At 44.1% G+C, this 15,176-nt stretch overlaps 1 protein-coding gene across 2 annotated transcripts in view; it reads left to right on the top strand.

Annotated features, from left to right (window-relative positions):
• The window catches only part of CABCOCO1 (ciliary associated calcium binding coiled-coil 1), a 32,621-nt gene extending 22,540 nt beyond the window's left edge, over positions 1-10,081 (top strand). The window contains exon 8 of one of the 2 annotated variants that reach the window (XM_078593246.1): positions 9,490-10,081. In XM_078593246.1, the coding sequence (XP_078449372.1) occupies positions 9,490-9,573 (84 nt within the window). In that variant the 3' untranslated portion in view covers positions 9,574-10,081. Of the gene's footprint in view, positions 1-6,134; positions 6,300-9,489 lie in introns of those variants that run through there. The other variant, XM_078593247.1, reaches the window with a different exon arrangement.
• The last annotated feature ends 5,095 nt before the right edge of the window (positions 10,082-15,176 follow it).

Raw genomic sequence — 15,176 nt, 5'->3', positions numbered from 1 at the left:
CGACAATCATTTCGGAATTAATTTACAATATTCTGCCCGTACAAAGCCGGCCTTTACTGCCGGTTAACGTCCCATTCTATGCCGCTAACGGGGGCTCTCTCGGCATCATGGGACAGATTCGAGCGCAAATTTCTATTGGGGACATCAAATTGTCGGGGCCGATTTTCGTTTCCTCCTCGCTGGCGGTTCCGTGCCTGCTGGGGACGGATTTCTTAGGTAAAATGCCCATTCGTATTTTGATCGACCAAGGATGCATTGAGCTTCCATCGGGGCGGCGCATGGCGTTCCTGCCATCCCCTGCGGCGGCTCGGTCGGCGTTCGCGACGGTACCGGCGTTCGTCGTTGAAACTGTTCGTGTGCCGCCGGGAGCTCAAATGCTAGTGCCTCTCAAACTTCGTAAGCCCTTCGCTAAGGGCATAGGGGATCAGGGTGTTTTGCTGGGACCGTCTAGGGCCGGGGTTAATGGGCCTCATTTGATTCCGGCCCAGACCGTCGTAAGAGGGGACGGGGACCCTTTCATCGCGGTCCTAAATGTGGGATCGCAGACGGTGGTGGTTCCTCAAGGGACGGTGCTCGCTCACGCGACGCCAGTGCCCTGCGAGGAACCTGTCGCGAACCACGTTGGCACTGCTTCCCGGATGCTCCCACATTCGGACAGCGATGAAGGGTGGATCGACGCGCTTTGTGCGGGATCGACGGACCTGACAAATTCAGAGCGCCAACAGCTTAGAACGCTACTGAGGGAATTTTCCGACGTTTTCAGTCGTGATAAATATGATTTGGGTTGCACTCACCTGCTGCGTCACCATATTGACACGGGTGACAGCGCGCCAATTCGCCAAAATCCGTTTCGGTTAAGTCCCGCCGAAAAGGACCATGTCAAATCGGCTGTTGATGACATGTTAGCCGCCGACATCATTTCTCCCTCCACCAGCCCGTGGGGAGCGCCGATCGTCCTGGTTAAAAAGCAGGACGGCTCGTTGCGGTTTTGCGTGGATTTTCGGCGCCTTAATAAAATTTCGGTTGCCGACGCATACCCGCTCCCACGGATGGACGAATCGCTGGACGCTTTGGCGGGAGCGCGATTCTTCTCCACACTAGATTTACTTTCGGGATTCTGGCAGCTTCCTCTGGACGATGATTCTAAACCTAAAACTGCTTTCCGTACACCGCACGGCCTGTTCCAATTCAACCGGTTGCCGATGGGCTTACACTCAGCGCCGGCAACTTTCCAGCGATTGATGGAATTGGTTTTGGCTGGATTGCAATGGGAATCGTGCCTGATTTATTTGGATGACGTTATTGTCTTTGGTAAAACTTTTGATGAACATCTCCAGAGGTTGCGGGCGGTTTTCCTAAAGATGCGGGCTGCTAATTTGAAATTTAAGCCCCAAAAATGCCATTTGTTACGCGAGTCGGTGCGTTATTTAGGGCACATCGTAGGGCGCTCGGGTATTGCTACCGATCCCGCCAAAACGCAGTGTGTCAGCTCCTGGCCGACTCCCACCTCGGTGGGAGAGGTCAGGAGTTTTATTGGCTTCGCATCATATTACCGACGCTTCGTCGCTAATTTTGCAACAATTGCCAAACCCCTACACGCGTTAACTTCTAAAGGGGTTCGGTTCCACTGGGGTCAGGATGAGGAAGCTGCTTTCTGCTCCCTTCGGGACGCGCTGGTGAAGGCTCCTCCCTTGATTTACCCAGATTTTTCGAGGCCGTTTTTGCTCGACACCGACGCGAGCAACACGGGTATTGGAGGCGTGCTTTCCCAGGTGGTTGACGGCGTGGAACGGGTGGTCGCGTACGGCAGTCGGGTGTTGTCTCCAACGGAGCAAAGATATTGTGTCACCCGTAGGGAACTGTTGGCAATTGTCTATTTCATCCAACAGTATCGCCCATATCTGTACGGTCGGCATTTCACCGTCCGCACAGATCATGCGGCACTGCAGTACGCCCTGAAGGTTCAACAGCCATCGGGACAATTGTCCCGATGGCTGGAGGTCCTCCAGGATTTCAGTTTTGAAACCACTTATCGTAAGGGCGTTCGCCACACCAACGCTGACGCTCTGTCACGGATGCCAACCGCCTCCGAATGCGCATGTCTCCTGGGGTCGGGGCGTTGCAAGCCAGTGGGGGACGTGATGGTTCCGGTCCTGGCGGCGGCCGCCGACGATGAAACGGTAGTCCCCATTGATATCGCCGAACAGGGGAGAGATTCCCTGCTTGGATTGCCCGTTGATGAATGGGGGCGCCTCCAGTTGGAGGATGCCTCCCTCCTCGCGTTGCGTCGTCGCGCCGGGGAGAGGGGGCGTGTGACGGGTCATGCCGACGCATGGGAAACCCATGCGGGCTTGCTTATGCATTGGGACGGGAAATCCCAGCGTCACCGGCTGGTGGTCCCTTCTGGCCTACGAGGTAAGGTGGTGTGGGCTGCTCATGAGCGCCTCCTCCACCTAGGTACCCAGAAAACACTCGCCTTGCTTCAGCTGAATTTTTTTTGGCCGGGTATGACAAGGGATGTCGCTGATCTGTTGGCGGCATGCCCTCAGTGTGCGCAGCGCAAACCACCGGCACGGGAGTCGAACCCGCCCTTACAATCCATCCAGGTCTCCAGAATAAATGAACTGGTCGCACTGGATATTCTGGGGCCATTCCCCGCCACCTCCAGGGGAAATAAATATTTGCTTACTGGGGTCGAATATTTTACGCGCTGGCCTATGGCCTGGCCCCTGGCGAATCAGTCGGCAGCAGCCATCGTCGACGCCTTTGTCCAAGGTTATGTCATGGACAAAGGTGCCCCGGAGCGGTTGTTGACCGACCAGGGTAGAAATTTTTCGGGGAAACTCCTAAAACAAGTCTGTGATCTCCTGGGAACGAAAAAAATTCGAACCTCCCCCTATCACCCGCAAACGGACGGGATGGTCGAGCGTCTGCATCGCACCATCACGTCTATGTTGTCGCAGCAAGTTTCGGACTCACAGGCTGATTGGGACTTACAAATTCAAGGGGTTCTAGCGGCATACAGATTGGCTCCCCATGCTGCGACGGGGTTTTCACCTTTCTTTCTTATGTATGGCCGCGAACCCGACCCACCTGTTCGGGCACAGTTGCAGATCCCCGTGCCGCTGGGCAAATCTAAATTGGACGATCACGTTAAATTTAACCTTGACAAACTGACTGAGGCGCGGGATGCGGCGAGGCTAAATTCTGACAGGCGTCAGAAGGCGAACGAGCGCCTCAGACTGGCTCGCGCGCACGTGCTGCAGTGGAAGCCGGGGGACAGGGCATGGCTGCACTGTCCCCAGGTACCACTCGCGACCTCCTCTAAACTCGTACGCCCGTGGCGGGGCCCCGTCGAGGTTATTGAGGTTTTGAGGCCTCAGTGCGTTCGAATCCAATGGGGGAGGCGCCGGTGGTTTGTACACCCCTCTAGGCTGAAGCCGTTTGTTGCGGTGCGGGGGCCCACGCCACGCACGCGAGGCCAAGCATGTGGGGGGTCGACCGACTCGGAGGGTCCGTCGCTGCTCTCGCCTGATGTGTTGCCGGCTGTCCCACCCACAGGTGCACCGGGAATGACGGGCTCACGCCCTGGAACCCCCACAGGTGATGCCGACAGTCGCGCGACTTCAATCGCGACCTCACCTCGCATGGGACAGCCGCCACCGGATGGTCCGCCGTCCGGGGTTGCCCCGTGTGACGGGCCTGCGGCAAGGACGCGCGCTAAAATGCGCAGACTCTTATAATATACAGCAGGAAGAAAAAGAAAAAAATTTATTTTCCTTCACGTGTCATGGTTACTGTATGCTGCGTCGGTGGTGTGCTCCTTGCACACTGAGTGTGTTGTGTTGTGTGGGCGCGGTGTGTGTGTTGTGGGTGCGTTGTGTGTCGTGGGTGTGCTGTGTGTGATGGGGGAGTTCCTGGCTAGTTGTACATACGTGCTTACGGATTTCGTATTTATGCGGGGGGGGGGTGCGTCGGACATTCCCTTCGGGGGTATGGTTGTTGTTCTTGTTGTTGTTCTTCTATTTGCATTTTGTTGAAAAAAATGAGGCACACACGGGGTCGAGGGGTAATTGTTCCTTTATTTGGAATTGTTGCAGCCGGGACGGCTGCGAGCTGTAATGGGGGGGGTGATGTAGGGCTGTTACGGGAGGGCTGTAAGTGCATACGATCCAATGGGTAACAAACACAGTGGGCGGAGTTACGGGAGTACACGGGGGGGGTGCCCGCAGCGACGTCCGCATCAGGCAGCCTGGGGGGTTGTGATCCTGTTGGGGGGTATAAAGGGGGAGGACAAAGAGAGCTCGGGGCTCAGTCTGGGAACGAAGGAGGAAGAGTGAAGATCCTCTAGCTAGAGCCCTGGACTCCCCTCGACGCCGCCCTTGTCAGGGCTGCAGAGGAGCGAGCCAGAGGCGTGGTTCCGTGAACCAGGGTTAGACCCTGGGACTCCGGAGACCGTAGCCCGACTCACCAGTGTCGGGCCAGTTAGCCTCCCCTAGCTCGTTAGAGGAGGACTTGGGGATAGGTGAGATTAGCTAGGGGGTATCCCCAGTTATCCGGGTGAGGGGGCCGCTACCCCCTCTAGTGTTGTCCTGTACCGATAAGCTGAAAATAAATATACGTGTGCCTCAACCTGGGTGTCCAGCGTCTTCACCGGTACTTCAATTGTAAGGATTCTAAGCATACTGCAAGTGTTTGTTTAAATCCACTCGACTAAAATAACTTAGGCCACGAGATATGTGATATAAAAATGCCTAATGTAAACATTTACAGGGCAGTATTTACGTTTCATTGAATGAATTGTCTTTTGCTGAATATTGAATTGTGCTGTACATGCATTTCGTTGTTGCATATTAATAGGGGACCGTGTGTTCTGAAACTGCTCAATTCCAGTACTTCATTAACATTCCAAATGTGTAGAACTATGTGTATTTAATATCGTGAACATTTTTATAAAGATGAGTTCTTCTACAGTTTCTAATATAGTGAATGATGTTATACGTATACATTCTACATTTCCATATACATTACAATGTAACTTTACAATCCTGTATCTTACATTCAAGCAATGAGTATTTTTTCTAAAACACACGTTTAATTCATGCTCTGTCCTTTCTTCAAAAAGCAAACCAACCTCCACTAATATTTTAACAGTTTTTGGTAGCTACCACACAGTTTGGAATGTGTGTGGTTCCTGAAAGAATGGGTCGACACAGTGAGGCTTTTGAACCTTGAGTAAGCCACAGTGTACTGCCATAAATGCATGAATGTTAATGGGCCTAAACAATCTCGGCAAGTCTTATCAAAGTCAGGCAATGTATTGGCATGTCCCAAATGCAGAGAATGTTCAGTTCCGTTAAATATCGTCAACTTTGAGGTGGTGAAATATTTCAACGTTTATTATATAATCCAACTACTACTTGATTCTTCGTCAACCGCATTTAATTTCGAATTAAGCATATTAGCATTTACAAGAAGAGACCGGGCACGGATGGGAATACATGGGCATGGTAATTTAGAAACCATTGATATGATGAAAAGATTCCGTTGAGGGATTTTAAATATGAAAATGTTTTTGTGGTAGTTATTCTAATGGCTCCTATACTGCACAAGCGTGTGTTTGTTTTGAATGGCAATGGCCTGTTTTCTTTCATGGTAATTGCCGTACAGTACTACATTTTGAATTACGGTTTACACATCAAATGCTGCTTACAGCCTTTTTGGAACCACTGCTGGATGAATGCCTCTTCCCCATCCTTTGCGAGACACACGAGGGGCGGTTGTGGATCGGTTAGCGCTACGCTGCGCTATGAACCCCGCTCACGATGATCTGAACCGGTCCTGGGCCTCCCCTAGGTCGACTCAGCCTCAAATGAGTAGCTGGTGCGGTGTGTAAACATCGCCACTGGGGAGACAAAGGCGGTCGGTCGTGGTGTTGTCCACCCACCCCCTCGTGTACCGTGCCGGCCTTCATAGGTGCTCGCTAACACCACTTGCCCCTACAGTCTATTAAGGCTATACGGGGGATTTTGTTGTTTGACCATATTTCACCATCCTGGGCAGTGCAGATTGATGAAGAGGGAGGGCGGGTGAACAAGAACTGTTTCACAAATCACCGCAAATTGTCGCCACAGGCTGGAATAAAACTCAGGTCACCTGGGTCACAGGAGACAACTTTAACCAAAGCGCCACCGCTTCATCATAAATTCGTTAAGTAATTATGCCATTAGGTTGTTTAGTTCATATGAAATGTTTATTTTTCCTCCTCCAAATGCTGTACAATGCGTGTCCTATCAAACATGTGTTTACATTGCTTATGTGATTTTTAAAGATACGTTTTAAAAAGAGCCCAATATGAATACAATCAACGTACTTCTTGTCCTTAAACCAATAAATATACAGTATATATAGAAGTGTACACAGTTGTTTTCAAGTGTGGATGCACTTGTACAGCATTGCCTTAGTCATGTCAAAATTATGTGTGTGGTCAACACACATTTAAAGAAGTTGAATTTTTGGAAAAACACTTTCATAAATACGCATCAATTCCAACCCATTCAGTTATCGGGGGGGGGGGAGGTTGCTTTGTTTTCTTTAAGTTTTAAATCTCTTGTACGCAAAAAATGTGTCGAAGCGTCCTTTGATCTCGCGTTTTCGGGAGAGAAAACTGCAGTTGCAAGTAATAAGAGCAGTTCCGTGTACAGTACAATTGTGTATTCATAACTTTCGATTGAAGATACAAGGTTTAAACTATTTGCATGTTTGGGCATTGCAGTTGTTTCTCAACCCGCACTGTACAACAGGCAGGCGGGTCTATATTTTCTGCGTAAATGTTAATTTCAAGTTCAGAAGGCAAGGTATCAATTGTACATATTTTGGCAGTAACCTGACACCTCTCACAAGAGGCTAAAACCAAAAGCTTTGTAGCTCGTAGGCAAATGCCCACTCCACACACTGGCCAAAGCCAAGTACAGTACTCTACATACATCTAATATGTCCGATGATTGCCCCACCTGTAGCCCAGAATCTGGAGTAATTCTATGTAACAACGCCTGTTTGAAGTTTTGTTTCGCAGCTTTGCGGATATGAAAAGACAAACTGCTTTGTAGGTCAACGTTACATCTCACAGTACGTATCTATTCATCGTCATTCATTGTTTCTCTTTTTCAACACGTTCAACAACCGGTCATATTTATGAGTTAAAATCATCCCACTGCGTCAACTTGTGATGTTTGTGGAAATGCAAATTGATATTGCATCGTATTAGCAACACCCCCGATCATCGTTCAGAAAATGACCACATGTGCACGTTCCCTTGAAACAAGGTAGTGTTTGGAGTAAATCTAAATACTGTGTTGCCTTTTCCTAAATATGGTTAATGTCCAAACTCCCATATACATAAAACCAGCAAAAAACAGCTCGGCTTCGAGATGCATTTTTGGGGGAGCAACTTATAACTTTCAAATATGAACGTTTTCATGTTTGTGTACATATGCAGTCGGAACAACAAAAACACATGTCCAATATTGCCTCTCAAAAAGTTTTAAAGTCCATTGCTTGAACAAGTGTATTCAGCGGGGGGGGGGGGTGATTTACAACAAAGCTGGCTTGATGACATTGAAGGGACATTTTGTTGATACTGTGTGCCCACTTTTGTAATGGAGTGCGGCTCCACACACGTGGACCCACAATGGTGATAAAGGGGTTAAGGGAGGGAGGGTGGTTCTGAAGCCAGGAAATGGCTGCCATAGAACATACACCCATTATACCACACATTGACAAACCTCCCACTGTTGTTAGTACACTGCCCCCAATGCGTCTCTTAAACGGCAGGGATTTGAGAATTTTTTTTATTGGTTTCGTTGAGAATTTTTTTAAAATTTTGTGTAAATATTCAAAGATATATTTAATGTAACCCAGTTTGTACTTTCACAAGAGGCATTGTTTCATGTATTTCAACGGGTATATTATCATCTGGTTAACTAAATTTTAATTTGATCCTTATTTAATGCAATTTATTCCTTATTTAATTAAATATATTCCTTAACTGTTCCACTAATCAATACCTAAATCTTGACTTAAAGCTTTCGTGACTGCAGGAATTCACATTCTTTGGGTCTTTCGGTAAAGTCACGTAGAATGTTTAAAGTTATTCCTATCTTGTTTGTGTTATAGGGCCCCTGACCATTCTGTTGGCAATTATTAAACATTAGTTGTAGAGAATAGAGAACCTGATGCTTTGCAATGGAAAATAAGAGACAGCTGTTACTTTCATACTCTCATAATGTATTCGGAGCACGCTTTTTGTATGTCAAAAAAATTCAAGATATGTATTGTGAGGGTTTTTTTTATTTTTTCTACGATTTAAAGAATATTATGGCGAAATAATTACATTGATGGGAGCACAAATTGAAAAGTTAGACAAGTTTTAAATGAACCGTGTCAATCGTCTGTGTTACTCCCACCTCTTCGGTGTGTGACCCATCTCCTCTCAATATATATAAAAGGCAAAGTTGTGATTATGTGTGTCTGTTCAAAATGTTTAGCGTACTTTCCGACATGCAACAAACTGGAAATTTGCCATGTGGGTACTTTCCAGACTGTACACCATGCAAAAAAAATTAAAATACACTTTTTTGCGGGGGGGGGGGGGAAGCTCAATAATGCAGAGATTTTTGGCACGGCAAGTGAGCTGTGACGTCACATCTGTCATGTAACCCGCGCACGTGGAAGCGTAACGCATTGTCGTGTAGTGGTTAGCGCGCTGCGCTCCGAACCCGGCGTCCCAAGTTCGATTCCCGCTCACGGCCACGATTATTTGAACCGGTCCTGGGCCTCCCCTAGGTTCGACTCAGCCTCAAACGAATAACTGGTGGTAACTGGTGTGTTGTGTGAACATTTCCACTGGGGGGACAAAGGCGGCCGGGCGTGGTGAATCTTAAGTCCCAGGCGAAGCCGGGTTGTAAAGCTAGTCTATTATATATTCAAATCGATGTTTATTATGCAGAAAATCCCGTTTAGCCAGTTTCCAAGCTCGTGTCGGTAGCAACGGCAGGCAGCCACTAACAATATTCAAAATAATCTCTAGGCATATATTATTTTTAATAGTGGTATAAAGTGACCCAGTGACATGACCTGCAAAGTTGTCCATTGTGTTAGCGTCAAAATCTAAAATCCATGATTCATGAATAAAATGTCAACTAAGTTGCGGAACGTTAAAATAAAAGTACTCACTTTTATATTAACGTAAATCCACAATTCGAAACTTGCATCTCAAAATACAGTACTCTTTTATTTAAATGCATTTGTTGTGAAATTAAATTATATTCATATACATGCATGTGTCATTGTCACCTTGGTATATATATTTTTTAATTCCTGGCACTGCCCCGCTGGGATGCAATAATACAACCTGCAATAATGTGAACGCGTGAAATGTCACAAAGAGTGTACGTGTCTGTGAAGCTATTTGCTGTGAATCCTTTGCAGGTGGCGGTGTCTGAAAAGTTGAGGGTGCAAGAGGAGACGTACAAGACCCGCTTGGACAAACTGCGTCAAGTAGAAATGGCATAATGGCCCTCATAATTCAATTATTATGAGCACAATGTTTAATGCAAATTATTTTTAGAATGGTATATACAGTGACAATATAAATGTTACGTAAACATTTTCATTTTAAACATTGGTGAATGCTTTATTTGACTGTAGAAAATGTGTATGTTTTATATTTAGTTTTCATTTGAAATATTCTTAAGCAACTGCACTCTATTTTCATAAAATAATTTCTTAGGTCACCATAAAACATTGCTTTATAACCCACTTCAATCCCATAAACACACTCCTGTAAGTTAAAATGTAATCACAGTGCATGCATAAAAAGTATAATTATGGTTTTGCAACGTCCTTTAACGAAATTACGGCCTATTGAGAAATATGTTTTCTCATAAGGCTGACCTAAGTGCCACAGTTACAAATGAACGCCGGTACAGTGATAGTCATTCTAATTGAGTCTCATGTAAAGGTTAGTAAGTAAAATAAAAACTGTGATAAAAATTGGTGTAATAAAAGGATGTTTTGTTGATTACTGAAGTCAAAGGTAGTATTCCACTTTTCACTAATGGTGTGGCAAACACATACACTTTAATAGAACTGTGATGGTAACCTCGACTATGATTAATGTATAGTGTTCGTTATGCCAAATGTTAGAGGAATTGGTCTACACATTACAGTACAGGTGAAATGTGTTGCATCAATGGGCATTGCAGGACAATTTTACGTGCTTTAAACCTATAATATCGAAGTACAGTATGTATGAGGAAATACATCCTTTTGGCAGAATTATCACCATGACAACTCTACTGTATTGTTCAAGTATTCATTAGGTATGGTGTTGTGGCTGACCAAAAAAGTGTATGCACTTGATGAAATATTCAGTATTCAACTTTTTTTGCCACTTTATTCCAACCATATTTATCTTTCAACATTAGCTACCTTTCACATGCTTTGTATCAAATATTTATTAAATATTCTGAAACTTATCCACAGAGATATAATGGGTGCTGTTGACGGATCCCATTGTTCGCGTTAAGCCACGAAGACAAACATCAATGGATAAACGCAGATAATAGTGATTTGTTGATATTTGTAATGAACTCTTCTTATCCGTCCAAAAGCCAGAGGTAACAGGAGTCTGAGGTGACTTTTGAGGACCCCTTTCATGTACCTTCTAACGACAGATAAACACGGATTAATTCATGGAGAAATTTGCCACTCAAGTGTAGCATGCTGTAGCATAATTACCATCATCATCATCATCTTTATCACTATCAACATCATTACCATTATAGCCACATCATCTATATAATTTGTATATCCGAGAAATATATTTCCTGTCTCTATGACGCATGCATCATGGTTCAATGTTGCTCTCTCAAGAGCAAATACTGCATGATTTACCACTATTAACCATTAACCATCTCAAACTCAGTGATGCAATAGTCGTTAAACGTATAACAACACATGTTAAAGAACGATAAGAAATGATTGCATTTTAACAAAGCAATCTGCACAGCGAGACTTGATAAATAAGGACATACAAAACGTTACCAATTTCAAATTTTGAAGGTGGACTGATTAAAATTATGAAATAGAGAGGGGAGAGTAGGCTTGTGTACTTTTGGAAAACATTTTTTAATGAAAAGCAACATATAAATGTGCCTTAAAGAAGAACGTTTTGCACCATTGCATATTTTCTGCCATGACTTGGGAGCCACCTGTCCGCATTTTGACCAGGAATCGGCATCTTTGTTTTTGGCGGCAGGAATTAAATGTTTTACCAAGATCTGGCGGTATTGAACTCTATTACAGCATACTGTTCAGTTTTCGTAGGCTTAGGCCCACAGAGAAATATGTTCTGTTTTGGTTTTGCTAAAAGGGGGACAACGCTATAGCCATGACATGGATTGAAAATGTGCACACCGGCAAAGAACATGGATGAAAAGCTGAAAAGTATTTCAAGGAACGTGGAGATGTGCATGTATGGAATTACTATGAAACTATTTTTTATATTCTTGGTTCTTTCGGTAAAGTCACTGAGAATCTTAAAAGTATTTCAAGGAACGTGGAGATGTGCATGTATGGAATTACTATGAAATTATTTTTTTAATTCTTGGTTCTTTCGGGAAAGTCACTGAGCTATACATTTTCAGAAGCAATCTGGCCACAAACGTTAGCTCAACGAAGTGGCTTATGTGGAAATGTATAGCAGCCAAATGCTCTAAACACATGTTGATGTGGAGGGAAAAACCGGAGGACCAGAAGAAAAATCTACGACCACGAGGAAAGAGACACTCAAAATATACGGGCATCAGGTCGGGATCGAACTCACGACTACCTGCATACCAGACAAGGTAGTTAACATCTCGCCACCGTGAGGCACCTACGTTGAAGGAGGAAGACATGTTAAGAGAAATCGGCTCTCTTGTAACGAGATGGATTGTGGCATTGTGGAACTGTGAGGGATGGTGAAGAAGTGGTGAAACCTTCATCCAGAAGTTGATTTATGATGTTTAATCATTATTACCCTGGATATTAAATCAACAAGGTTGTCCATATCCGCTGTCTGTACTGTAGTTAAAAGCTGATAATCAGAAAATGTATCCACTCTTATCTCTCTAGCCTCTATATGTGCTTTGAAGAAATGCCAATAGCCTTTTATATATTTTCCTTTTAAGGCAGTATTATTGACAAAAATCTAGATTTTTTTTCTGGTAAAATTGTGCTTGAGCATCATTCCCAACGCAGCATTACCAAATAATTTTATATACTAGCTTGCGTTACAGTATAGTACTTTCATTGATGCTATCAGTGCTGTCCGCTCATTTTAGTATACACTAAAAGGTTTGAGTGGTGCAAATTCCACGTTATCGTGGCTGCCATTCTATAATGCTGTATAGCAGTTTAGATACAATACGTGTGTGTGTGTAAACTAGAACGTTTTTTTCTTCCTGTGTATTAAAAAAATTAGATAAATCTATCCCTAAAAACCCTTTGGATGATTGTTAATTTATTGAGGTGCATTTTTTCAGATCCAGATTTCTAAAACTGACTATAAAAGATGGTTGCATTCCCTAGCTGTTGCTCATTGAATTTCATTACTGCAATAATGGACTTACAGTACAGCATTTAAGTACTGAAACATGCCAAGGCATGTATTATGGATTCCTGTTCATGCAAATTGATAGCGGATGTGAAATAACACATACTTTTGAGTCTTGCAACGTGGTACGTAATTGTGACTAATATTTAACGTTTTATAAATTACATATTAATAGACACTGAAAAAAAATGTTAACGTGCATAAAAAGCGAAGTAAATTAGAGCACTGTATTGTTAATTCATTTGGTACTAGAGTTCAGTATTTGTTTGAGACTAGTCATCACCATCATCAAACATGATCTATCCACTACTGGATGAAGGCCTTCTGAAGCCTTCGACATTTTTGATAGTCCTGGCATTTTACAATCCCCCAAGCACCTGATATGTATCTGCGGTGGCAGTTCCCTGGCTTTTGTCATAGGAATGTGGAATTCCCACTGGACGGTGGAAGTACCGTCCAACGCCCTTTAGAGCATTAAAAGTGCAGATGACAACTGCGCAAATGTGGAATAACATAGTGAACGGTGTAGTCATCACATTACGCACACATCTAATTTAAATTACAGTCCAGCATTTGGGCTCGGTGAACACATTAAACGTGGGCGTTGTGTGGAAACTACACAGTGTCAATGCGTTGTTAAGAACACTTCATTAGACAACAGTTTCATTTTCTTTGCAGTGGAAGTTATTTACAAAAGTATGCCCTGGGTTGGGAGGAAACTACACAAGTCGGCGGTCCAGGATTGTTGTTGCCCACGGCTGTGATTCACACAATCTGAGCGAGGCTTGAAGCTTGGGACGGAGACTTGAACCTTGGGACGAATTGTCGAAATAAATACGAAACAAGAGCCTTGGCAGTCGGTCGCCACAACAACAGCAGCAGCAACCAGTTTCAGGCGGAACTGCGTTGAAGTTGTATCAGCACCTCTGACACATCGATCGATTGGATATCACTTGAATCTGTTCAGTGGCTAACGTCGCAACATTTTTGATGACGTCTATTTAACGCACTGTATAAGGCAAATATTTCGCTTGTTCATAAAGCAGCAGTTCTTATTTCACAATTAAAATATTTCGTGATTTGCCTGTCGGTATTTGGCGATTTAAATAGTTCACGATTGGCCTATACGTATTTCATGATTGACCTGCACATATGTCATGACTTAAATATTTCATGATTGTTCGAGACGTTCATATTTCATGATGGGTCTACGCCGTATTTTGAGTATGTGTGTGTATTTCAATACAAAAAACATGTTTGCTCGTCCTGTTAGGGATGGTCAAAAGTTTGAGAATGACAAAGCTGACTCTTGTGACACGTGCATTTTTAGTCACTTATGGGAACTAAGAACTGGGGAGGCGGGGGGGGCGATGTGCAGATGATGCTGGTGGAAGCTTCCCGCACGTGATTTTGGAAACAACAATAAACATTATTCGCTGAAAGTACCAAAACAAAATCACCCCTTTATCCCGTCACGGTCAATATTTTCCACTGGAAGGTTACATTACACGCAGCCAGCATACCTAGGTTTGTCGTGCTCTTAGTTGTCATCAGCAGATCCTCTGTAATGTAGGTGGGTGCTAAAAGATGCACGAACAATGTGCACAAACTGGTTGCATAACAGTTAATCGTATACATATGAATTGCTGCTACGGCAAGTTAAATGCGTGACGCTTTCTTCCCGACAGACCTGTTCTTCGCCTGAGGACGGCTGCTTGCGTTGTGGCCGAAACGTCGTGAGAATTATTTTATTATGTTTTATTTTAATTATTTTATTATTTCCCTTTTACGTGACTTTACCGAAAGAACCAAGAAGATGAATCCCTGCAGTCACGAAAGCTTTAAATCGAAATGTACTTATTTGTTTCGTGATGTTTCTTTGCACAGCATAGCATGTACGGTATTGTATGTATTCGTGAATGACGCCCATTCTCTGTGGCCTCTGTACTGGCTGGTAATCGATGGCACGACCATTGTGCAAACGAGTTGCATGGTTTGAAGCTTTCGTGACTGCAGGAATCCATACTCTTTGGTTCTTTCGGTAAAGTCACGTAGGTAGAAATAAAATAATATTAAATATTATTTAGGTAGAAATAAAATAATATAAATAATATTTTTTATATTATTTTATATTCTTTTATTTCTACCTAAATATCTACCTAAATATAACGTAGGTAGAAATAAAATAATATAAATAATATTTTATATTATTTTATTTCTACCTACGTGACTTTACCGAAAGAACCAAAGAGTATGAGTTGCATGGTATCAACCGCCACGGTTATTATAAATAATATTATTTAATTCTACCTACGTGACTTTGCATGGTATCAACCGCCACGGTTGAAATTCACCGCACAAGTTGTCAAGTATCTCGTAATTTAATTTCAAAGGTGAGGGTGCAGCCCTGCAATTGCTGGCACGCATCACTGCAGGGACGAGCTCTGGAGAGCCACCCTAGAGACGGTATTTGACCTAATCCACACACTTGGTCAGGCGTCTTGGGAAGAGGGGGAGT

Source organism: Lampetra planeri, chromosome 4 (assembly GCF_965212315.1).
Source record: "Lampetra planeri chromosome 4, kcLamPlan1.2.h2, whole genome shotgun sequence".
NCBI classification, from domain to species: Eukaryota; Metazoa; Chordata; class Hyperoartia; order Petromyzontiformes; family Petromyzontidae; genus Lampetra; species Lampetra planeri.
Note: the sequence above shows the minus strand (reverse complement) of the source record. Positions and strands in the feature narration are given on the sequence as shown.